Here is a 24,960-nt window from a genome sequence, read left to right as displayed (position 1 = left end):
GAACCAACAAAAACTGTATATAAAAAAAATATAATAGGAGGGTTAAAACTGTCTCACTCAGGCCATCGTGACCTCTGCTTGGTACCGGATTTGTCCTCCAGGATTTTTAAGGTAATCTTGAAAAAAAGCTAGACAATTATCAATCATTTTCTTGCTGTCCTAGATGGTGCACTTTTTTCCAGAGCGGTAAAAGATGGATGCAATGTTTACGTTCTGTAATTACCCCTTCATACAGTAGTTTTAATTCCTAGTAGACTCCAAAAAGAAATGTTTATATATTTTTTTATATTGTATTTATTTAGTATTAGTAGTATTTATATTTTATATTTTTTAAAAGGATATTTTTCTGGAAATCAACTACTGCTTATGAACACCACAGAATTAACTAAAATTGATTAATTGTCTCAGAACAATATCTCATGTCCCTATAATTAGATCCTCATAAGAGAGCTAATTCCAGGCAACTTCCTAAGAAATTTGAAGTAAATTACAGGCCTGGAAAATAAAGCAATACCATTTTTTTCCAACATGAGTGTCTGAATGCTGTTTCAAATTCTTCTCCATGTGGCCAGGAATAATATTCATGTGGAGAAACACTGACTAATACTTTAATGGAGATGTTTGCGTATAATAAAAAGTAAATTCTTTCAGAATCAAGTTTAACCAACTGACTTGCGATCTTTAAATATTACCAAGATGACTACGCTGCAGACTGCAATGCAACTTACAAAAACGCTGCCGCATATTCAGTAATTGAAGATTGTAATAGTGACAACAAAACCTATGCTGGATGGTGGTGTGACAGAAATCATATCCATACTACTCATATGTTGCCACACCAAATACATTAAAAAAAAAACGCAGCACTGTTGTCCAAACTCCTTCCGCACCTCTGCACCATTTATCACCACATATGAAAGGAAGTAGATAAGAAAGTAACCTTAAGATAAGAAAGGAAGCTCATCGAGTGGCAAACTGACTGAAAATATGGGAATTAAAAAACAGATATTTGAGGTAGTCATATAAAAAGGGCATGAAACAGCACCGACAGAATAACAACTGGAGCCACGAAACCATGATTAAAAACATTTAATAACCACACAAGACAAAGAGCAGAAAGTTGTTCTTAAACAGGAATAGTCAGCTATGTGCCATGAGTGCTGCAAGTCCAACTAAACACTGCACCAGATGATTTCACTGATTAGTTGCTGCTCTCTACTTGGGACCGCTGATAAGATGTTAACTGGGAAAACGCTCTGATGTTGTCTTTAATTAAAAAGGGAAATTTGCAGACTCAACCATCTGTGGCACAAGGTTGCCTATTTTATATGCATTCCTAAAGCGGACCCTATGTTACACACAAAATACATCTTATCAATCTTAAATCATATTTGGAGGAACAACACACAAAGTTTTTCATACTACTTAAAAGAAGGGTGGACAGGAGACACTGCTTCAAAAGCCATCTCATCATAACACTATGTATATAGTTATATAGATATGATTTAAAAAAAAAAAAAATCTAAATATTACTGAAGAGTATTAAAGACAAATCTTCAACAATATAAAAAGACAAATGTTCAATAATACAGTTAATTTTTTTCTTGGTAAAAGATGCATAAATTTATCAAATCTGTTCCTAAAGCCCTTTTTAACAAAATAATCTATCAAAGTGCTTTAGGTTACATAAAGTTGCAAAAACCAACAGGAACACAGAGAAATGACCTGGAAAAAAAAAAGAAAAAAGAAAAAAAAAAAAACAGCGGTGAAAACAAAATGTCCTTGGCTGAAGTAACAAGATAAAGATCAAGTTAGACACCAACAAAGTCGTGTGTTTGTTTGATGTTGTCAATGTTCTTAATGAGCTATGACATGACTTGTACAGTAAAAAATTCAAAATCAAATTTAGTGTAAATAAAAATCTATTTATAAGTTAACTGTTAAGGCTAGATGTTAGACATACAAACCTTTGAAACAAATCTTGAAATAAAGCAGAATATGCTTGAATAAACCAAACTACTTACTTAGACTTTAATAAAACTATAAGATACCAATGCTCACACAGGCACTTATCAGATACATGTATGCTTTATTTTCAAAAGTGTGCAAAAAGATAAATGAAAAGCAGAGTAGGAGATTTGGTTTTACTATATCTCCAGATGTTCCTGCTCTCACTCTTCCTGCTGCTCTTCATTCTGCTTCTTGGGCAGCTGCAAATGGAAAATAAACAATTGAAAATCCTTTTTGAAGATGCCTAAATATATTGGGAAAATCAACCCCAAGCAAAACTGACACCATGATAACTCATTTATTCTGTGAAGAAAGCACAGTGTTACAGAAATATTAACTTTAGGTCTATTCCAGGAAGATTTTCCCTTAAATGAGCAGGCAGTAGCAGGTCTGCATATATTGTCATTACAGTAAGTACAATTTTTCTCCAGCCAACCTATTCAACCTCATATTTTTCATATAAATGTATGAATATATTTTATAAACCTTTGTGTATTGCTCATATTTGGTTATCATAATAGATTGTTCTTCGGGTAAATAAACAAGTGTTAAAATATCCATTTCTTTCCCATACTGTCAACCCTTATGGTGGCATTTCAGTACAGACTGTATACTGTGTAGACTGTTACAATACAATACAACTATACAATGTCATGCTATATTTTTGTTTTTATGTTAAAGATTGAGTAGAAGCAGAAGCTCCTTGCCTTTGTTTGTCTAGGTGTTAATTCGTGTGCTGCATTGCGTACCTTTGCCATTGGATTACTTCTGTTCACTCTCCCTTCTTTATTTTCTGGTAGATGAGGTCTGGTGGACAAAATCAAATCACAATATGAATAATATACTCTAAATTAAATTACACAAAACACAATTATTTGTTTAAGAAATTATAAATTGGTAAAGTAGAACTAAAGTAATTCAAATAAAATTCAAAAATTCTTGATCATTGCTTTTACCCCTTTAGAGATGCAGAGCCTGACTTCTCAGTGTCATAGAAAGACGAATGAGCCCCCTCTGCTTCATTGACCTGCTGAGGTTTGTTTTTCACAGAAACATCACAGTTGGACGTCTTCCTCTGACTTGGTAGTCCAATGTAGCCTCTCTGCCATTCCTTTGGGTTTTTTCCTAGTGGGGTGTGTCTGTCAAATCCAAAATCCTCATCCAAGAAGTCAGCTATATGTGGATAGCATATACAATGTGTGTAAATAAACGCGCGCACACACACAGACACAGGGACCAGACAAAAGAAATCGTGCACATATCCACAGACCCTCTAGAATATAATGCAATCAAATAAAAAATCACTTTACAAACTAAATTTGTATCTTCAGTGTTTGTTGATACTGAGTCAGAGCAGTGTTGTACCTTTATAAATTGTGGCTCTGAATTGGATGCTATGTTTTTCTATAAGATTTTATCAAACCCCACTCGCATACATCTAAAATCTAAATATTACACACATTTATCAATATAATAATATATAAGCAAAAACACCCCTAAAGCCTCAAAAATGACCAAAGAGTTTTATCAATATTTTGAAAGCTGCAAACAAAAACATGTAGGTTTCAAAAGGTAGGATTTATTACTATTTATGGAAAAAATAATTGTCATAACTATCAGACTGAATCGCCATTCGTGTCACTTCCTGCTTTCAGTATTACAAATTATCTATCATAATTCTATACTGTTTGAAATTCAGATCACATAGGGGTAGCAATTCAGAGCTCTGGAAAAAGGCTAATGGGGAGCCATTTACTTTCAATGCATTTTTTGTTCCTACACATTGAGACGTTACAGTACTTACTTTTGCAAGAGTAGACTCACCACTCTAGTTTAAATTTGCACAGGGTTGTCACATAAAATAAATCAATCAAAAGTACACAAAGAAACTATTGCGTATGTGCAGTTTTTGATATTTTAATATTAAAAATGTATATATTTAAAATTTTAATATTCTGAATACATTTTATACATTACCTTGCTGCTTTATTCTCCTCTGAAAATCTGGAGACATCTGCCCAAATGTTTCTTTAGCAGGGCTCAGTGGTTTTCTGACAGATGCTTTTATTATATTATTCAGTGGATGGGCAGTCTGAGGGCGCATATCACATTTGTCCTAGACGTAAAACACACATATCAAAAAAAGTGAGAAAAAATATGCAATTGCATGTCTGTGTTTCTTTTTCCCCCCCCACTCTTTAATGTTTAATATTCTGCCAATAGCGTCATACCTGATGGTGGAAGACGACAGCCTCTTCTAGAGCCACACCACAGAATTCACAGGGAATGACCACATCACCCTCTAGTGGACTGGCTGGGGGACTGTAAGAGGCCGGGGAGACAGACCGAGGGAAAGTGGGGATGTTGGAAGCGAGTGTGTCGGGGAGGCTGCGCATCAGCCCTGAAGCATTCCTGCTCCTGTCCTCTTTAGGTGGAGAGGAAGGCTGCTTGCTGAAAGACGCAAAAGCGGAGGCTGGGCTGCACCCAGTCTAAAACAAAGCAAAGGAAGTAGACAAAAGGTTAAAATCTATGTTAAATCTGCTAAAGTCTAAGTCACCTTGTGCCTCCTAGATGGAGACAAGGGCCACATGTTCAAACAGGTAAAGGCTGCAACTAGACTGTGAACTATCTGAAGAAAGAAAGATGTTAAAATGTTTGCACGCCATGTGATATCTGACTGGATCTGAGCTGATCTGATACCGATTAGATTTTTTGCATATGCAGATGTATTTCCTAACCGTTCTACAATACAGAATCCTAGTGGGGAGACAAGCAGCCTGAGTAAAAACAGAATGCATCATGACAAACAAAGTGGGTCACAGCAAGTTTTATTTCTACACTACAGTAAGTTAAACTGGAAGTCCTGAATTCAGTAGGCAGAGTAGACAGGTTCTGTTCGGCTGGTTACATCTGTCAATCATGTTCTGGTTGTATTTTCATTTTTGTTGTGATGTCATGCATGCAGATATGATGCAATGAACTGGAATTACAAACTGTCTGCCCTCCTTTTCTCCAGTTACATATTGTAGAGCGAGTCAGCTGAGCAGATTTTTTCTTGAACATTATATGTCTAGTTTACTTGAATATAGATTGAATTCTCAAAGAAGAACGAGCATTAGTTTATGAGATTATTGTTTAATTGGTTAAAGACCCTTTAATCCAGAAAATAAACACAGCTTTCCAGGCTTAAAAACTTATCTAGGCGCTGACAGATGATATGATATAGAACCAAAGAACAACTAATCAATCTGCACCCTCTTAAAGCATAGACGCTTTCAGTGACTGGCCTTCTGTAGGCATACATATTACAAACAAATAACAAGTACTTAAGTGTGTATATATACAATGCAATATCGTCTATTACACAAAAACTCAAATTTAAACATTTAAAGAACTAATTATTGTGGCCACTTTATAATACTTTCTTTACTTTAATTACTCTAGTGGATGATCAGCAGATCATTTGTGTTTACCCACTTTTTCTTCACTTTCTATTACTCAAAGTACTTACTCAGCTGTCCACATTGCAAGACTACCTTGTACACTAAGATAAATAACGACAAAAACTTTGGGGACCTGAAGTCCAGAAGAATTTGAAAAAAATCAGTAAACACAAAATCAGTGAGCCTTAACTATCCTCGAAATCAGAGATTCTACTTATCTGTGGTGCAAACCGAAAGTTTAAAGTTACATCTCAAACCTGATGCAAAATGAGATCCTCTTCTGGAAACAGCTCTTCGCAAAACTCACAAGGCAACATGGTATCTGTAAAAAGAATTTTAAACCATTAACAAACTGACAACAGAATAACTAAAGTATTCTATCGACACTGATGTACCTGTTTGATCATGGTCCTGGACTGCACTTGTGCTTGTCGCTGTAGTGAAGTGTGGGTAGTTGTTGTTGGGTGGAGAGAGTGGAGAGTTTACAGAGGTGATAGACGTCTTCCCGATCTTGTGGTCCCAGATATCACTCCACAGGTTGCCCTCTACACCTCCAGCCACCGATTCTCCATCACTCTGCAGGCTGAGAGCCAACATGTAGTCCAGGCCTGATGAATCGTCATCATGCGTCTGATCACCATGTGGCCACGCACTGCTGCTGCTGCTACTGCTGCTGCTATTCAGAAAATCACTCTGCCCCAGCACTATAAAGAAAAATTAATTAAACATACATATAAAGAATTTTAGCAGATAGCAGCAACACACCAACTTGGGTCTATAAGCTCAGTCATGGGAGAAAAGATCTTTAAATGTTTTAGGATTTGGTTATGTTTAATTTTTTTGGCCAAACCCTTTTTTTGCCCACACTTTTTGGACCACAGTAGTGATAACATACTACAACATGTCCTCTGCTGGTAAAACTAATTTTACAAACATAGCCTTACAAAAGGGAGAAGTTGACAGGAACATCTACAGTCAGATATATTTATGTGTTACAGACTCTATAGACAAGGTGTAAAGATTATGTCAAGCAATTCTGGTGATACTATAGTAGAGTTTAAGGTTGAGTTTTTGACTACTAGTAGTGCTACAGAGCAATGTTTTTACACGTGGGCCCCCATTTTTTTGTATTGTGCACACACACAAGGACACAGGTGATGCGACACACATTCCTGCTGCTGGCTTCGCACTATTTGACAGTGGGGGACAGTAACTTGCAAAGAAGCGTAACAGTGCACCCTCAAAAGGCAGGAAATACGACGGTCAGCAAAAAAAGATGGATATGAAAACGCATGCTTTAAAATATTCAAAATAATAAGCTTTACAAATATTTTGTATAGAAGCATACTGGATGTAAACATAACTTTTTTTTGTTAACGTTAAAATCTTCACGGGGCACCTTTAAATTGCTGTAACAGTTCTTTAAAGCTACACTGATATATTTTGGGCCAATAAATAATTAAGCTTTGTTGCCACTTTTTCCCCGTACAGGAAATATAATAATCAATGGGGTCAGTGATAAAACTCACAGTGACTATATGTTGTATTCCTCTGTGAAGTATTCTTCCAGTCTCCAGGTCCCCTTGAAGTGTTATAAACTCTGGGATCAAATGCATGGGGAAAACCCTGTTGTTCTGCTGCATGGATGTTGTTATTCTTGGAGCCTCTTTCTTGGGCTTTTATGATGTTTCGGATGGAGTGGGCTTCAAACCAAGACCCTGGAGACTGTGGTTCTACTTGACTGCGACTCATCCTGCTGTTGTTCCTCTCTTGGGGCGGTGTGAGGCTTCCACATAAGACTGGATGCACAGCTTGTTCTCTCAACATTACATTGCATTTGCAGTGTGGGCAGGGCTCAGTGCGTGTACCACAATAATCCTCATGCTCTTTGGACTGACTGAAAACAAGCTCTAGTTCACAGTACTGGCATGGGACCAGCCGCTGAGGACATTCAGAGCTCTACAAGAGACAAAAATCATGAAGAAGGATAATTCAATGATTTAATCAAGGATGGTTAAATATCAGCGTTATACATAGGGAAGGAAAAAGTTCTTCAGAAATACCTGGTGAATGTCAATATGATTCTTCTCAATCTTCAAACCACACTTGCATGTAATCTAAATTGAAAGAGAAAATGCGTTTAATTTACAATTATCCTGTCTCAGTCTGATGTTGCTTCCTTGTTAGTCATTTCCTTACGGGTGACGATTTGAGGTCAGGACTGACTGCAGTATATGGTCCCTCTGACGTGATTTTGAATTACAAAGGAGGTTTCATTAGGGACCATATAGTTAGAATAAGTTTAAAAAAAAAAAAGACTGCAAACAGCCTCAGTAACTGTTATTGACAGTTCAATCAGTAATACCGCACAATGAGGTGTCGTATAATAAATTAATATAAAGGCAGAGTCAAAGATTTCCTGTACATATAAGAGTTCCTTCCACCAAGTCTAGTGTGTTCACATAAGACATTATTAATGTTATAACATTAACGCTCATGAGAAATAATGAGGCAATCAAAAAATGCCAATTTTACTCCTGAGACATAAAAATCACAAAAGTCACAGGTTCAATTACCAGTTTACTGGTTTCTGGGTTTGGGATAGTTTCACTAATGTTCACACATGTTGATTAGTTGTTCCAGGCTATACAGATAATCACATTTTTCCATCTTTGGGCATTAGGCCTACCCTCAAAAGAAGCCCACATCTACCGCAGAAATGATGTTAAAGTCGCCAGTATTGCTGCAGATATTACCTTTGTATGCTCCTGCTGCATGTGCTCCTGCAGATCCGACCGGGGCACTGGCTCCTGGCACACACCACACAGGGCGATGTTTCTTTGACAATGGATCTCATGAGTAGTAAAATTAGCCTCTGGAATGTCATGTTTGCTAAAAAGGTAAAGATCGTTATGAAAACCCTTTTCCACCATCATATCAAATTGACTGATCACTAGTATAACTTATTCATACTTACCAATTGCCACAAAACTGTGTATTTTCATCTGCCATGGCTTTAATAAAGCCTGAGGAAAAAGTGTAACGTTAGTTATTAATGACAAAAAAAACCCAGCGTGCTCCATTTTGTTTATCTTTAATGTTTATGAAACGTTAACATACAATGTTTGTAGCTACAGAAATTAATTTGTGATTGATGTATTGGTATCCGAGTTTCGTGGCGTCATGTTAATTGAACTGGCATCAAGATCTGTTTACTGAGCTTATTTAAAAATAGCCCATAAGGGCAACGTAAAGAGTACAGGTAGCTAGTACCAGTGTCGTTAGCAAATGGAACTGGTTAACAGCTCTTCAGCTTTACTCACCCAGTGTTTCTCAAAAAAATCTGGACAATGTTAGATGTGTTGGCTTTCGCTAGCTACGTAGCTTAGCATTAAATACACGGTAAGCGAACACCACGTAGCGTCGATTTGACGCTAGCTAACTAACTTTATACACTCTTTACGAAGTAGCTACCAAACCAAGGAGCTAATATAAAGACGGGTTTTTTTGCTTCTGCCGCCCGGTCCAGCCAAAACGAATGCAACCGTTCCGTTTTGAGGTTATAGTTTGTCAGTTAATTTACTTCTGAATATTTAACCAAAAAGAAACTCGTTGACGACAGCTAACCACTTGATGCTACCCTGAAAACCAGTTCGTTATTTCCTCCTTGCCCTGTTTTGACAGAACATTTGCGCCCTGAGTTTGCCTCTCAGGCTACCTACGTACATTCCACTACGCCTCCTTTAATATTGTCACAGCCAAGCCAAATCCCGCAACAGTTTTTAATGCTGCATCTCGTCTAAATGCACGAAATAAAAGTGTGATATGAATCTGCAAGGGGCATATATATGACAGAAGTTAATAGTTAAAGCTGACTGTAAGTCTGAACTCGGGGCAAACATATCTGGGTAATAATTCCAGGCTAGAATTTGATTGGTTGAGTAAACACCGTGCGCTTGTAAAAAGGTCCCGGCTGATACCATTGCTTTCAATTTCAATCTTTGACTCTGATATTACCAACAAAATTTATTCTAAAATTGTGATAAAGGTATCAAAAATATAAACATTATATGGACTATACAGAATGTCAATATATAGACTTCTATCTGTTTTCTTTAATTACAGCAGTAACCTTGTCGACTAAAATTTTGGCGAATCACATCCCTCCATTTTTCAGCTAATGTTAATAATTTCACAGGTTTGCATTCATCTGCAACTACGGTCATTCAGCCAATAATACAAACTCTTAAAATATATATTTAATAAGCCTCCAAAAACGTTTGCAAAAGTAAACTCATTGGATAGTCAATACTTCACTGTTGATATTAATTTTATTTATATAATACTTTTCAAAACACAGCTACAAAGTGCTTTACAATAAAAACGCAACACATTTTATAAGCAAATGTAATAAAACAAACTAAGAACAATAAAAAATAATCACATTATAAAACACAAATAGGGTAAAATGAACTAAAATTCCATAAGTTAAACCACTGAAAACCAAATTCAAACAAGTGGGTTTTTTTAACAGTGATTTAAAGGATGAAACCTAGTTTGCTGCTCTGATCTCCTCAGGTAAGTCATTCCAAAGTCTAGGAGCCCTGACTGCAAAGGCTTTATCACCTTTGTTTATCAATCTAGCGCTTGGAACAACCACAAGCAATGCCTCCGAGGATCTGTGGGAGCAGGACACAGGGCAGTAACAAATCTGATAGATTGCTTACAAAGCTCTGAGAGGCCTTGCCCAAGCTATCAATACAATCCAAAACAACAGTAATCAATTAATTCTAAAAGCAACAGGTAGTCCATGAAGAGAAGCCAGGATCCACCAATCTCTACTGCAGAAGTCTGCACAGTCTTCCAGACATTCAGTACGCACAAAATGAAAATCCACACAGCATTGTCCTTTCAGTGTTTATTGAGTTTTTGATCTACCAATACTGTCAATGTCAGACATTTTCATTTTTGTAAGGCACAGTTTTGTTCAGATAAAACACTGATATTATTTACAGCAAATGTTCGGACGTAGTACATACTATACATCCCCAACCCTCCTCCCAGTCAAAATGACCACCCAATGATTGGACCTTTATCGTAAATATATAAAATTTAATTCATTTCAGAGCCTGTGTTCCTCATTTGAAAAGGTTGAGTCAACTATTTATTTTACAATGTAATATATAATGTAACTCCATGCCAAACACTTAAAAACAAAATTGTGACAAAATGCAATCAATTAAAACATGTGACTGGACTGAAAGAAAGGACTAATTGTATACTCAAATAAAATCTGTAAAATAAATCAGTCTTGCAAAATATATTGATATGCCCATAGATGAGTAACATAATGGATTCTGGCTTGATTTTTTTTTTTAACCAAACAACTTGAGGGACTAAAAGTCGATAAAACACACTTAAAAGTGAATTTAACATATTTTTTCATAAAGTTGAAAATATTTCAACAAAGTATAGGGACAGTCTTTATTAAAAAGTGGTAAATTATAAAATGAACACTAAACTGCACCTAATCACATTGGTTGGTTCCTGTTGATGCATTTAAGTTATTTAACAGCTCTTAATTGGTTACATGATTGTCTAATATGAATTTAGGTCCACCATGAAGTAGGTTATGGACCAGTTCCCTTGCTCAAACTTTTCCAAACAGAACATTCATCAGAAATACTAGCTGCATCAGTTTTTGAAAGGATGGCAGTACCAACAGCCCTGCTGTTGTAGCCTGAGTTAAGCACAGGAAATGACCATGATAATTATACATGCACCAAGACTAATAAAGGCTTCTGTTGAAAAACTACATACATCTCAGGTCACTCATCCTTATCGTTCACAGGTGCGATAGTTACTACTCCATTTTCCAATTCAGGGGAAAAATATTTAGTATAAAAATAATAAGTACCAGCATTGAAAGAACAAAAATGAAGAGTTCCACAATTAATCGGCACCACAGCAATGAACTAAAAATTCACATTAGACTACTTTTGCTGTTGATAGGATGGTTTCTACTATAAAACTCCTGTATAGGGTCATTATACAAGCTTTAATAGGCTATTAATGACTATAAAGCAGATTAAAAATATCACTGTAAGCACTGTATCTCGCATTTTACTATTTTAATTAAGAAAATAGCCGAAAAATGTGCAAAAAACAATATTGCATGACCAAATTGAAATAGCTATAATGCAGTCGATGGTGGTATTTTTTGTGGGGCAAGAACAAAGGCATCTCACAATTGTCTCTTCACATGCAACTGTGTCAAGGAGCATGTCAAACAGAAACATGTTGACATATGTGGGGTATCAGATATCAACCAGCTTGTGACATAGTGCTATATACTATATACCGGTGCATTTTGGTGCCTGCCTTCATGTTGGAGTGAAAATACCTTCCACACACTTGTATTGTCATTGGTGAAAAGTCCACCCAAGACCTGTCTCATGCCACTACTTTTCTTGCCATCTTTCCTGTTACTCTCCACTGTACACTAATGACAGACATTTAAAAAAAATCTAAGACTGGGATATTTGGTCAGTCATTGTAATTACAATATATAAACGTTAAAAAGAAAATTGCCTATCTATCAATAACTAACGTTTTTAGAAAATCAAAACATTTCTGAAGGAAAAAAAGCTGGTTTTCACTTTAACTTCCAAATATCCTTGGTCCAATATAAAATTCAGTAGATTGCTCTTACAGAGTCCTTAACAGCACAGTCCTGTGAAATAATATTTTTACTACACTACACTTTTTATGATCTAGAGTGGCAAAATGGAAAAAAGGCTCAAAGACAGCATAAAACACCACAGAAGGAATAAAAGGAAAAATACAGTACAAACATCCAGGAAATTAAAAGAAGAAGGCACAGATTTTAAGAGTTGAGACTAGAAGTCATAGAGGTAGCAGAGGTCACAAAGAAAGAAGAAGGAGAAAAGGAAATTGTTGAAAAAAGGAGATATGTGATGAAAATGTGATGAAATGTCTATCTGTCCTTGGATCCAAGCTTCTCGATCAAGTCCTGCAGGGGAGCAAGTTCTCGCCTGTCGATAAGGTTGAACTCCTACAAGACAAAATAAAAATAAATAGATAGATAGATAGATAGACAGACAGATAGACAGACAGATAGACAGACAGACAGAAAGAAAGATAGACAGTTAGATAGACAGACAAAATGGATTGACATTTTGTATAAAAATGCAATCTTTAACACTCAATGTGCACATGCTAAAATCCTCCCGCCATATCAAATTCACTTAAGCCCCTTTCAGACATATAATCTGGAAAATTGCTGGGTTTTATCTCTTTGTTCAAATAATAGCTTTTTGGCTTTCATGCATACTGTAGGTCTCTGTTATGGAAAGGATCCATGCTGACTGTTTAAACAGACAGGACTGTTGCAGATAGAGCCACAAAGCTTACATAATAACAGGCTTCTGGCATAGACTAGACTAGGAACTGCAGAATGTTATATACAAGTTATGAAATTAGATTATTTATTACCACATCCCATTATGTCGTCTTATTATCTTACTCTTAGAACAGAGGAAGAGCAGTTCTTTCATTGCAGTGTTGAATCAATGTCGAGCCAGTATAACAAAAGTAGTGTAACTTGTAGAGGCTGTCTCTTCAGAGTCATGTCTGCTGCTTTGAAACTGATCAATGAGCAAGACGCCGAATTTTAAGCTTCAGTCCTAGTCCTAGTTTGACTGGTTTGTAGACACATCAGAAGTTATCTTGTTGAAGCTTTTACCTGTATGACTGCTTAAATTCATACTTGAGCCTAATAGAAAATATTACAGGAATGTTATAACTTCCTCAGCAGACATATTGCCAGAGCAACTTTTATGTAAAAATGACCCGGGAGTTCTTTTCAAACAAAATGTAAAACTGGCAGCACTTATATGGATTGCATTGTATGTCTGAATGGGGGCTTTAGATACACAGCAGTGATTAAGCCCCTTATTGTAGTTGGATAATCTCACCTGAACAAAGAAAATGAAGTGCTTGAAGGAGGTGTTGAGATGGGCCTCCTCCTGCAGCTGCATCACAGAGTCAAAATGTTGGTGGTATATGTGAGCGTAAACCCTGAACAGACGCTTCAGGATGGTTTTGGCCACAGACATGAAGTTCTTGGGGAAGGGAACTCCTGTGGGACAGAACGAGGTGGAAAAAGCTGATGTCAAGAGAAGAGCATGTGCCATTTTGAACCTCCACTAAGCCTTTCAGCCTACATCGGAGCAAGACTACAGTCAGTCTGGTTTTCACGTGAGACACATGATAAACTGGACTGAAATCAGGTGACCGAAAATAACATTACACTGCTTTTCCTTGTCTGTATGTATAGGATCGCTGTCCCAATCCACTGTTCTAAAATTGGGTGACTATACATAAAAAGGACTGCAAGAACATCATCAAACACTCGTAGAGCTTAAAGTCAGCTCGTTAACCACACAATCATTGCTTCGTGTCAAATTGCCGAAGAAGAGCCAACTAAATGGGGGGGGGAAAAAAAAAAAAAAAAAAAGAAAGTCCTTTTACTTTCTGACTGCACTCTAAGTGCACGGCTATGGAGCCTCTACTGAAAGGGTTTGGTGTCGGGTCTGTTCTCGCCATAAGCCAAACACTGATTTTACATAAGTACTCTGGGAAAAAAACACTCTGAATGGCTTTTTTCCCCCACTTATATCACCTCAGAAGAACATATACTGTATATCAAATGACAAACCTATTAGAGTCTGGAGACTGTGAGAAACTTTGCCTGTGGGAAGACAATATTCAAATTGAATAAAATGGGTGAATGCAGTTGCTTGGTCTGATGAAGAACAATGTTACTATACCCTATTTGGTGTTAGTTTCTCTCTCCCTGCATTTTACTAACAGAAGGGTCTGCTGGGAAATTCGTGGAGATTACATGCTAAAAACAACTACAATATCGTCACAAAAAGCTTAAACTGAAACTTTGTTTGCCAAACTAATAAAAAGGAAAATAATCAAAACTCACCTATCTTGGAAGGGAAAAGTGTCTCATCATCCAGCTGATCCTGCACCCAGGTCATCAGGTAGTCGATGTACTTAGGCGCAGAGCATTTGATAGGCTTCTTAATATTGGTGCCGTCAGCCCAGTGATACTCATATCTACAGGAAGAGAGCAAAATTAATTGAATTGTCTCGTATTATTGACTGGATTCATTACTTACAGCAGACCTACAGGAGATGTGAAGATGTAAGCTCTACATATAACGTGCTATTTCTGCCTTTCTATAAGGACATGAAAACATCATTTGGTAGTAGATAAGCTAAAAAAAACAAAGCAGGAGGGGGAAATGCAAAAGTATCTACAGTCATATTGTTGCTGGCGTCTATATCAACAGGAAGAAAACTGTGGTCTCTTCCTTCTGATTAGAGACTGTAGACAGTCTTGGCAGGAGAGAGGATAGAGGAAGTGCCAAATCTAGATTATAACTAAACAGCTTCTACAGGGACCACATGCTAAATTCAATTCCTGTTTTTCTCATGTGAGATTCAGATGATGAATCTCACTTTCGTTTACTTTAACTTTATCGGCCATTAAAAATCTGAATCCATGGCTTGGTTCTTTTATATACATTATTTCCAAATCCTGGCCTAAAGGTCAAATTATGTCTCATCAACTACATTCTATAATTGATTGATTTTGACTTAAATGTAATGTAATGTAATGGGAACCCAAAGGTTGCAAAGCCTTGTTTCACTTGTTACAATTAATTTTGGTACAGTCTAATTAAATTCAAGCTGGGGACTTTTGTTGCATGTCATTCCCCATCTCTCTCTCCCCTCATTTCCTGCTAACTCTCTACTGTCTGTTCCCTATTAAAGGCAGAAAATGCCCCGAAAATACTTTAACTGCTTTCACCTTTATTTACTAAATGGTTGTAATCAGATATCAAATTTCAGCCAGTACAAGATCCTGAAGTCAAAAAGCATTCATCATGGCTTCAAACACTAAAACACATTAAGTGTGTCTCTCATAGCTCATTAATAAAATAACATGCACTCCATAATTACTGATACATTTGTATTAGTTCTGTTATAAAGACATGTTGCACTCTCTAATTATTCACTAATTTATTATGAAGCCCTGTATCACTCTGCGGATGAACCACAATTTTGTTATTGATTCTGTTACTCATGCTCATAATGTTCTTTAACAGCCCTTGAGCTTAGTGTGACACATCTTGTGTCTCAGCTGAATTGTGTGAAGTTCCTTCTTTCCTACAATTACGTAAATGCTTACATCAGCCAAAATTTTTCCTTTGTTTCAATGGAACTGGTCAGACGACACATTTCACAGGTTATGAGCTGTTCACAGCTTTGCAACGAAGCAAGTTTTCATAACATTATATGTTACATGTTACATGAACATATAAAAAGGCTTGAGGTCACTTTTTTAAACTGTTTCAAAATTTTTTGGAACTTTCTTATGTCTTCATGATATATTTTCTGCTAGGACTATAAAATAGGTAGTATAAAAACAGATAACAGCACCAGTGATGCATCACAGTAAAGGAGCTGAATACTCAAGCAATCGATGATTTTGTTTTACATTCATATTGACTAACGTAAATTTTTAGAAATTTGTTCTCACTCTGTCATTGAAGTGTTTTTTGTTTTAAAAAAGCCCAGTTAATCCTGTATTGTTCAGTGTTGTGAAACAACACTTTTTACAGGCAGTGTGTATGCAATAGGCCTTTTTCACAGCAGACATTTTGACTTGTCATTGTGGGCACGAGTGCTACTAATAACATTAATGATGGTTCTGTTCTTTCAAGTGTCCCAGTAAACCGTGACCGTGTGACAGCGAACCAGCATGCAAAACACCAGTACCTTTAGTAGCTTTTCCTACTGCGACATGTCAAAATGTCTTCTGTAAAAAAGGGCATATTAGAAGCCCTGTACTTAAAAATAAAATGCACGTGTAATAAGGACACTGTTTGCCATTACCTTGGTCCAGCAGACATCACAGAGCAGCTGGTCTCAGTGCAGAACTCGGTGATGGTGCCGTATAGCATGTTGATCTGGTTGAAGAAGTCCACCGCTGAAAGAAAGGGTGTTTTTTTTTTTTTGTTCTCTAAAAATGATGTTCATAACAATAATGAAATAATACTAATATTTTTACAACAGTTTATGATGTGCATTTTAGTAAGCATTATCTAGAGCCATATATGATTATATTTAACCAAACATTCAGTTACTTTTCCCACCACAATGCATATGGATGGTGTCCTGAAGAACTGGTTATACATATACAACCACATTTTTGTATATCCTGTATAAGCGCTTCATTTTGACATGTCCTCTCTCTTTTCACATTCTAAAGTACAGTATCTTCATTTAAATTACATATGTATATATCACAACATTTCATATTTTAGGTGATCTGCCCTTCACATTGGGTTTTGAAAAATCCTGTGGCTACCAATGCTGCTTACTTTGTAAATATCCTAATGCTGGAACCAGTAATTAATCACTTTCTCAGCTCTGTGTGTTTGTATGACCCTACCAATCTTCTCCTAACACTAAGCAATACAAATGCTCGTCTTAACATTGGCCATAGGTAGAAGTTTAAAATGGTAGTTTTGTGCACTGAGTGATGTTTTCTATAAAAAGGTCTATTTATATTCATCCACTCACTGTTGACAGCAATCCACTCATTGAGATCCTCTCCCTCTGGCAGCATGACAGCCTGCCTCAGGTTCCCGCTGCCCAGTGTTGCCTCAGCGTGTTTCAGCAGCTCATACTGGTGGGAGCCCTCTGGGATGTTCTTCTTCGGCTTGAAGGTCTTAGATGAGCGACTGCCACTGCAAAGAATCAAACGTACACAGAGCTAAGCAACTGTCTGTACACAAGTCAAGATGGTGAAATTTTTAAAAGACTTGTGGAGAAGTAGATGCTCCATTTGGGCCTTCACATGTGATGAGCCTTCCTGTCTGGTTCGTGCAATCAGCAGCTGCAGGAATACTGTGTTGATCATCTATGAACTTGATGCTTGGCTGCCACATTCGTCATGCCAACTTTGAAGTCTAAATACTAGTTTTAGCCTGTTTTTGTGTAACAGAAGCATCGCTGCACAATCTGTCATGTAAATCCAGCGAATAAGGTAATTACCCACTTGGTGCAACACACAGAAAATGCGACAGCATCACAGTGTCACTGTAAACGACGGAACAGTTCATTACATTGCTCGACATTTAGTGGGTTTAGCGAGGTTAAGGCAGCAACGACGTAGATCATGACTAATGTTAACATCTGTCGTCTTATCTGAGTAAAGAGTGATAATATAAGCTTAGTTGGCTAACCAATCTTGAGCTAGCGGTAATCAACCGGCTAGCTAAGTTAGCACGTAACTAACCTAGTTAAAAAAAAAAAAAAAAAAGTTGTAGTTGGCCAGTAATGGGAAACTATAAATAAATACTGTTCACGAATAATGTTTTGACGAAGAATGATAACCCTAAGTAAGAAAGGGCGAATTAAGTGTCACCCAAACTTGTTCGTTAGCTGGCTTATTTTCTATAACGGTGTCTTATTTTAATAGTTACTTCCCTCGGTGGAACTTCGCAGAAACGTAGCTAATGTTAACCGCAAGCTCCGGCTGCAACTTAGCAAGCGACTCCTAACTTTACTTACAACAGGAAGCTCATCTTGTTGAAGCGGCCGTTGGAGAGCTTCGGTTACAACTCCTAACCGTGGTTTAGTAGAGAGCAATTTATTTTATAATTACACACAACGAATAACTTGTCGGCGTCGCCTGCTAACAGTAACGTTTAGGCTAACATGAACTGCACCCACAGTGGCTCTTCCTCTATCGGCTCTCTGTAGAAGCTCGGCAGGCAGACTGTCGCCCCCTCTCGGCTACATATGGCTATTACCACTTCCCTAAGTAGATATTCTATGTCCATTAAGCAAACTTTATAACTTTGTGTCCATCAATACGCTTTACACACTTTAAAGTTTACCTCGGTGTAATAAACTCAAATTATTACCAAAATTCAACTCAAATTTAATGTCAGAACACTCAAACTCATTGACCCTGATGTTTTTCTTCTTAAAGCCACATTTATCTGATGCTCAAATTTTGTAACCCAGTATTTTTTAAATTTATTTGCTATTTGTTAGAAATCTTTTTTTTTTTTTTTTTTTTGGGGGGGGGGGGTGGTAATAATTACAAGAATGATTTCGATATAAGCGAGTCTGAGTCCAAATGTACAGCACTGCGCAAAAGTTTTAAACACTAAAAGGAACAAAAATACCATGAACCGTTTTTATATTTTACAGTTAACTTCACACAAAGTGCTGTTAACAGAAAAAAACCTAGATCAAATCAATATTTGGTGTGACCACCCTTCATTTTTAAAATAGCACATATTTTTCTAATTTACAGCTATGCACAAATTTTCAGCGTTCAGTACTTGGCAGGTAGTTCCACGCATCTTGGAGAACTTGCCACAGTTCTTTGTGTAGATTTCGGCTAAATTTCCTCTGTCTCTTCCTGTAATCCCCGACTGACTCCGTGATGCTCAGATCAGGGCTCCGCGGGGGGCATACCATGCAGCTACTTGCTGGTTACTTTTTAAATAGGTTTTAAAAGCCTATGGTGAGTATATAAAATCCAAAGCATTGTTACAAATTCTTCCCAATAGTTTATATAGAATGGTTAAAATTAGCTCCACCCCAACCAGCTAAATGCTGCATCTAATGTATCATTAATAATATTCTAACAATCTGTACCAATATAACTGAAATGAGCCATTCTGCCTGAATGAGTACTTTCACTTTAGATACTTTGGTTATATTTTGCCGACAGCATTTCTGTACTTTTACTTAAATATTGAACACAAGACTTAATGGAGTATGTTTTAAATGTATTATTACTACTTTATCTGAAGTAAAAAGTGAATAATTATTAGTAAAGTATCTTGCTTTGTAGAGTGAACATTAAATGCTGCTTAAAGACTGACACGAACCATTCTGCCCGCATAATAACTACTTTTACTTTATGTTTAGCTGATAATACTTCTTATATATATATATATATATGTGTGTGTGTGTGTGTGTGTGTGTGTGTGTGTGTGTGTGTGTGTGTATGTATGTATGTATGTTTCAACAGATAGATATTGAATAAATCTGTCATTTGGTTGGTAGACTCAGACCTCCTCCCTGCTGCTGTGGGGAGAGTTTATTTCAGTGGAAACCTACAGTATTATCTGTGCAGTAGAGGTGTGGCAGCACATAAACAGTGACGCAGGCCCCATGCGTGAAGGGGGGGGGCTTTAAAGCCTCTCCTCCTCTCTTCCTCCCTCACAGACGTCGCCCTGTCAGCCGTGGGTGGTGGTGGTGGTGGTGCTAGTGGTGGTGGTGGTAGTAGTGGTAGTGTGAGTGTGCGTGTGCGTGTGATTCGCCGTGGTCTCTCCTCTCCTCTCAGCTGGTCAGAATGGCAGCGCTCAGGACTCTCAGGAAACTGTGCCAACACTCCCAGCATCAAGTCTGTAAACTGCACACGTCCGCCTCGAGGTGAGTGCGACCAGCAGCTCCGGAATCGGATTTCATTCGGGTAAATTTCATACCACTTTTACGACCCGTTTGGCGCTTTTTTTTTTCCTACACTGTGGGAAGACAGGTTTATGTAAATGTAATACAATACGTTTTGCTTAATATAATATATACTTGGATACGGTCGTGCGTTTTATTATCGGGGTTTGTTTGACTGTATTGTACTAAATGTCCGCAGTTGGTCACATTTAGTTGCGCCCCTAGCGTTATGCCGGTAACATTGCAGCGGCGGGCTGGCTGATGAAATCGGCCTGGGTGCTTGCACCCTGTGATCTGGGGAGCCAGGTTTCAGTGTTGGTCTGCACACAAGGGAAAGTCGTGCATATGCATTGGAGCCATTATGTCCTGGATGATCTGAGATGATTAAAAATGGCACAAAAAAAAAAAAAATATATATATATATATATATTTTTTTTTTTTGCAGGTGCTGATTGCAGCATGACTTAGATACATGTAATGAACTAATGTTGCACGCCCGCCTTTAAAAACTGAAACCTCGTGTTGCCACTGCAGATGATCTGCAGAGTCACAAGACAGATAATTTAGGGCATATGACACATTATGCTTGAGTTATTACCATAGATCACGATACAGATTTAAAGCAGTCACAAATTAGATCTAGTAGAATCTTATTATTTTGAGCAAGGTAATTTTATTGATATAGAATATAGTCATTACACATGAACTTAACTGGCTTTACTTTAAAATGAACACAGCAACAAGTAACACGTACAGGACTATAAAATGCTACTAAAAAAAAGAATAAAAATCTACTAAAAGAATGCCTCCCCTTGAAGTGGGTCTGATTTAACATAGGCTATTCGACGTGGATATGTGTCCATACATCTGAAAAGAGAGATTTCCTCCAAAGTGTACCAGCTCTGTATTTAAATTCATATGAGGGTTTAAGAGCAGTTTGCACTCTCTGTAATCCCGACACATTTTCTCTGGGACCTGGTACACTAGCCCCATGGCCTCACCCCATTTTACTTTTCTGTGAGGTTTCATTATCGTTATGGCAGAATGAAAGGGATCGTTACATCACTGTTGATGGCTCATTACTCTTCAGTTATTAGCTACTGCTCTCTGTGTTTGCTGTTATATAATGGGTAACCATCTTGGCGCTCTTGTTTGGATAAAGCAGCATGACAGGTCGGCTCTGTCTACATAGTCATATAGTGGAATATAAATATAAAGTGGAGACATGCAGCCTCTCTATTTTAGAAGCTATAATTGGTGCTTGCCCAAGGTGCATAGTTGAGATTGATTACAGGTTTCCGGTGTCAAAAGCCCCATTCAATGGCAATCAAAGAGAACATGTCAAGTAGATAGATGGATTTAGGTTAGTGCCATGAAGACTATTTATATCAGTGAGTTAAAAGAATGTTAAATTACAATAATTTTGATCTAACTATATTTTCAGTCTAATTTTGTTAAATACAGAAATTTTGCTGGTTAGACATTTAAAGAAAGCAACAAAAAAAAGACTAGTTTTCTTTGTTACAGATTAATTAAAAAACTGGTTCGTGATCATATTGATTGAGAAATCTTTAACTGAAACTTGGGGTGTTATAACTAGCGTTGGGCATCTCTCATCATTTTTACTAAACAAGGATATGCTTCACTGAAAAAGTAATTAATAGTGAAGAAAAGCCTTAGTTGCAGCCCTAGATTGAGAGTGACAAATTGACCCCTTATTTCTTTGTCTGAATAACAGCAGAACCACAGCTGGTTAATATGTAAGTTATTGAGGATTTGTCGTCTGACCCCAGTGTTTTTGCATACCAACTCTCAGGCAGGAGGCGGTGGTCATCTCAGGAAAGAAACTAGCACGGCAGATTCGAGAGGAGGCCCGGGCCGACGTGGAGAAATGGGTTTTAGCCGGCCACAGGAGACCCCATCTGAGTGTGATTCTCGTAGGAGACAACCCAGCCAGTCACTCCTACGTCCTGAACAAGACACGTGCCGCAGCTGATGTCGGTAAGGGAAAAACATGCACAATCCTCGCACAGTAAACACAACGATTACTACAGTAAAACCACAAACGAACGAATGCCTACTTGTGTTTTGAGTTGTTTTCTCACTTCAACCTCCCACAGGAATCTCTAGTGAGACGATTCTCAAGCATTCAGACATCACTGAGGAGGAGTTATTGGACCTGATCTACAAACTCAACACCGACCACCGTGTGGACGGCCTGCTGGTCCAGCTGCCTCTGCCAGGTATAGAGAAACTGGAACGGTGGAATAGAAAGACTGACAATGAGTATAGGCTAATATTACAACTGAGTGCAAATATAGGTCAGTTTCTGTTAGGATTTTCTAGGAGGTTGAACTTGTGAACTTTTACAAACTCATCTGTGTTCTTGAACAAAAAATTTTGACGTCATTGTCCTGACTGTAACTTGTGTTTGTTCCCTGACAGACCACATCGATGAGCGCGCAATCTGTAATGCAGTTTCCCCCACCAAGGACGTGGACGGCTTCCATGTAGTCAATGTGGGTCGCATGTGTCTGGACCAGTCCACCATGCTTCCCGCCACTCCCTGGGGAGTCTGGGAAATTATTAAACGCACAGGTAACAGGAGAGACCACGTAGTTCCTCCAAGGGCTGAAATGCTGCAGAACAAACTATTTACATCGACTATGTGAATTCTCGTCTTCCAGGTATTCCTACTCTTGGGAAGAATGTCGTGGTTGCGGGACGCTCCAAGAATGTGGGCATGCCCATCGCCATGTTACTACATACAGACGGCCGTCACGAGAGGCCGGGAGGTAGGTTATGCTGTGTGTGTGGGTTTCTGTGTATGATTATGTAATATATATGAAGAGTGAGAGTTAAAGTAGACATACTAAACCTTAGTTCTATTGCAGGTGATGCCACGGTCACCATTTCTCACCGTTACACTCCAAAGGAGCAACTTTGCCAACACACTAAAATCGCTGATATCATTGTGGCTGCTGCAGGTTGGTGTCACTGTCTGTCTGCCTGTATCTGACTTTGACCGAACTGTGTGAAGCTTATCTTGTTGAGAAGATTGTGTTGTTTCTTTAGTCTAACTGCTCTGTGTTGCTGAACTATCAGGGATTCCAAACCTCATTACCGCGGACATGATCAAAGAGGGAGCAGCGGTGATTGACGTTGGAATAAACAGAGTGCAGGACCCAGTCACCGGGAAGAACAGGCTGGTTGGAGACGTGGATTTCGAAGGTGGGGCCGGACAGTGAACATGAGCACATATTTCTGCAGGGAGTTGTTTGTTGTGTCTCAGGGTTCTCTAACGTCATTCTCTTTCTTTCCATATTCAGGTGTGAGACAGAAGGCAGGGTTCATCACTCCGGTACCTGGAGGCGTGGGACCAATGACTGTGGCGATGCTTATGAAGAACACTATCAAAGCAGCTAAGAACGTTCTGCTTTATCCCCCAGAGAGGGTCCGCATGGCGGCTGCGTCTTAATGGGCTGGAGCACATCGCAGCGACAGTGACACATTCCACCCACTCCAGCACTACCACACCACCCCCCCCTTTTTTTTTTTCCTCTTTTTTCTTCCTTGGAGCAGCCTGACAAGCTCCCCTTGCACACGGACTGGAAACTGGAAAGATGATAGCTTTAAGGCTCTTTTCCTGCTGACATCTTTAACCTTTCTTGACTTCAAGTCCAGCCATGTTTAGACTGTTACATTTGCTCATGCAGCTGCATGTTATATAACAAGGTTTTCAGTATTTATCGTTTACAATGTATTTCTGTGGGATTTTGGAGTTTTAAGGAATCTTGAGAGATTGTTTTATTTATTGCTACGGTGGCATAATATTTAAACATGAATGGAGGTGGGTTACAATATTTAACTCAAAGCTGGTGGTGAGCAGTTAAAGTAGAGCAACTGAGGCCTGTCTGTTAGATTAGCCTTATGTATCAAGAGTGTTAAGGGCTAACATCATCAGGAACAAATATGTTTATCAATATACAAGCTTTAAAGATTCACAATTGCCTTTGTAAAAACTTTGAAATAAATATTACAAATATGTTCTCACATTGATGCTCTCTGTTCTCACTAAATGTGTCTTGTTCTGAGATGAACAGTGACAATGATTGTGTATACTTCCAAATATAACTCACTTCTCAGGCACTATCATTATAAATAATGTTCTCTACCAGTCCAAGGTATCTCAACTAGATTTGACCTTTGTCAGTCTCACTTTTTTCACTTCCATCATACCAGACATTTTATTTTTCACCATTGGCTGAACTTTTTCAAATCATATCCTGGATCACAAACTGAGTGTCTCTTTGGACCCCTATCAAAAAAAGATACCCCACAGTTACATCATTCCATTCCTTTAACTCGCTGACCCACTTTTGCATGACATGGAAGCAGGACATTGGGACAACAATACTCGATGACTGGTACAACCTGAATATCCGATACCCTTCGAACTATTTTGGGGACAAACTTTGACCCTTGACACACAAAGGTCAGAGACTTTCTTTCATCTTTTGATAAGACCCAGTGGCCTATTTTAGGTCACGTTAATGTTGTCCTCGTTCAACCTGATAATAAATAGCTGAACTGGCCCTTAGATTATTATTCCTCCGTTTAATTTCGTTCATTTCTTATTTTGGTGCTGTGGGGGGTACCACAGGTCTATAGAGATAGCCTACTGGGGCAAAGGGTGGTTAAGTTTCTGTGGGTTAATTGAGTTTTTCAGGTTTTTCTTTGGATCATTGCATGAGGTATATAGAATGGGCATCTTCAATCTGGTCCACTTGGACTTGTTTCATTGTCCTGGTAGAGCTGTGCTAAAAACCAATAAAAAGAATAAAAAAATTATATACTACGTAACTAAAGATATTAAACTCCAGTGGGAAGATTTGGGGGACAAAAGACCTTTCAATGCAGGCTAAAT

General features: G+C 38.0%; 3 protein-coding genes across 3 annotated transcripts; 1 reads left to right on the top strand and 2 right to left on the bottom strand.

Annotated features, from left to right (window-relative positions):
• Positions 1 to 1,074: 1,074 nt before the first annotated feature.
• On the bottom strand, positions 1,075 to 9,366 carry trafd1 (TRAF-type zinc finger domain containing 1). The gene is made up of 12 exons (XM_040156139.1): positions 8,777 to 9,366; positions 8,431 to 8,479; positions 8,210 to 8,345; positions 7,517 to 7,570; positions 6,983 to 7,412; positions 5,849 to 6,157; positions 5,711 to 5,775; positions 4,242 to 4,499; positions 3,988 to 4,126; positions 2,967 to 3,183; positions 2,760 to 2,817; positions 1,075 to 2,210 (listed from the first exon to the last, which is right to left on the bottom strand). The coding sequence occupies exons 2-12, from the start codon at positions 8,463 to 8,465 to the stop codon at positions 2,172 to 2,174; spliced, it is 1,740 nt and encodes a 579-aa protein (XP_040012073.1). The 5' UTR covers positions 8,466 to 8,479; positions 8,777 to 9,366; the 3' UTR covers positions 1,075 to 2,171.
• A 549-nt stretch (positions 9,367 to 9,915) lies between these two features.
• mob1a (MOB kinase activator 1A) lies at positions 9,916 to 18,342 on the bottom strand. The gene is made up of 6 exons (XM_040155276.1): positions 18,132 to 18,342; positions 17,139 to 17,305; positions 16,449 to 16,542; positions 14,470 to 14,603; positions 13,451 to 13,614; positions 9,916 to 12,528 (listed from the first exon to the last, which is right to left on the bottom strand). Exons 1-6 carry the CDS (start codon positions 18,143 to 18,145, stop codon positions 12,451 to 12,453), a joined length of 651 nt encoding a protein of 216 aa, XP_040011210.1. The 5' UTR covers positions 18,146 to 18,342; the 3' UTR covers positions 9,916 to 12,450.
• On the top strand, positions 17,455 to 24,088 carry mthfd2 (methylenetetrahydrofolate dehydrogenase (NADP+ dependent) 2, methenyltetrahydrofolate cyclohydrolase). Its single transcript, XM_040155275.1, has 9 exons — positions 17,455 to 17,604; positions 19,927 to 20,015; positions 21,850 to 22,034; positions 22,154 to 22,276; positions 22,479 to 22,631; positions 22,721 to 22,828; positions 22,928 to 23,020; positions 23,139 to 23,264; positions 23,363 to 24,088. The coding sequence occupies exons 2-9, from the start codon at positions 19,936 to 19,938 to the stop codon at positions 23,509 to 23,511; spliced, it is 1,017 nt and encodes a 338-aa protein (XP_040011209.1). The 5' UTR covers positions 17,455 to 17,604; positions 19,927 to 19,935; the 3' UTR covers positions 23,512 to 24,088.
• Positions 24,089 to 24,960: the final 872 nt, after the last annotated feature.

This window comes from Xiphias gladius, chromosome 19, assembly GCF_016859285.1.
Source record: "Xiphias gladius isolate SHS-SW01 ecotype Sanya breed wild chromosome 19, ASM1685928v1, whole genome shotgun sequence".
NCBI lineage: Eukaryota > Metazoa > Chordata > Actinopteri > Istiophoriformes > Xiphiidae > Xiphias > Xiphias gladius.
The sequence above is the reverse complement of the archived record's forward strand: the minus strand, read 5'-3'. Positions and strand labels throughout refer to the sequence as shown.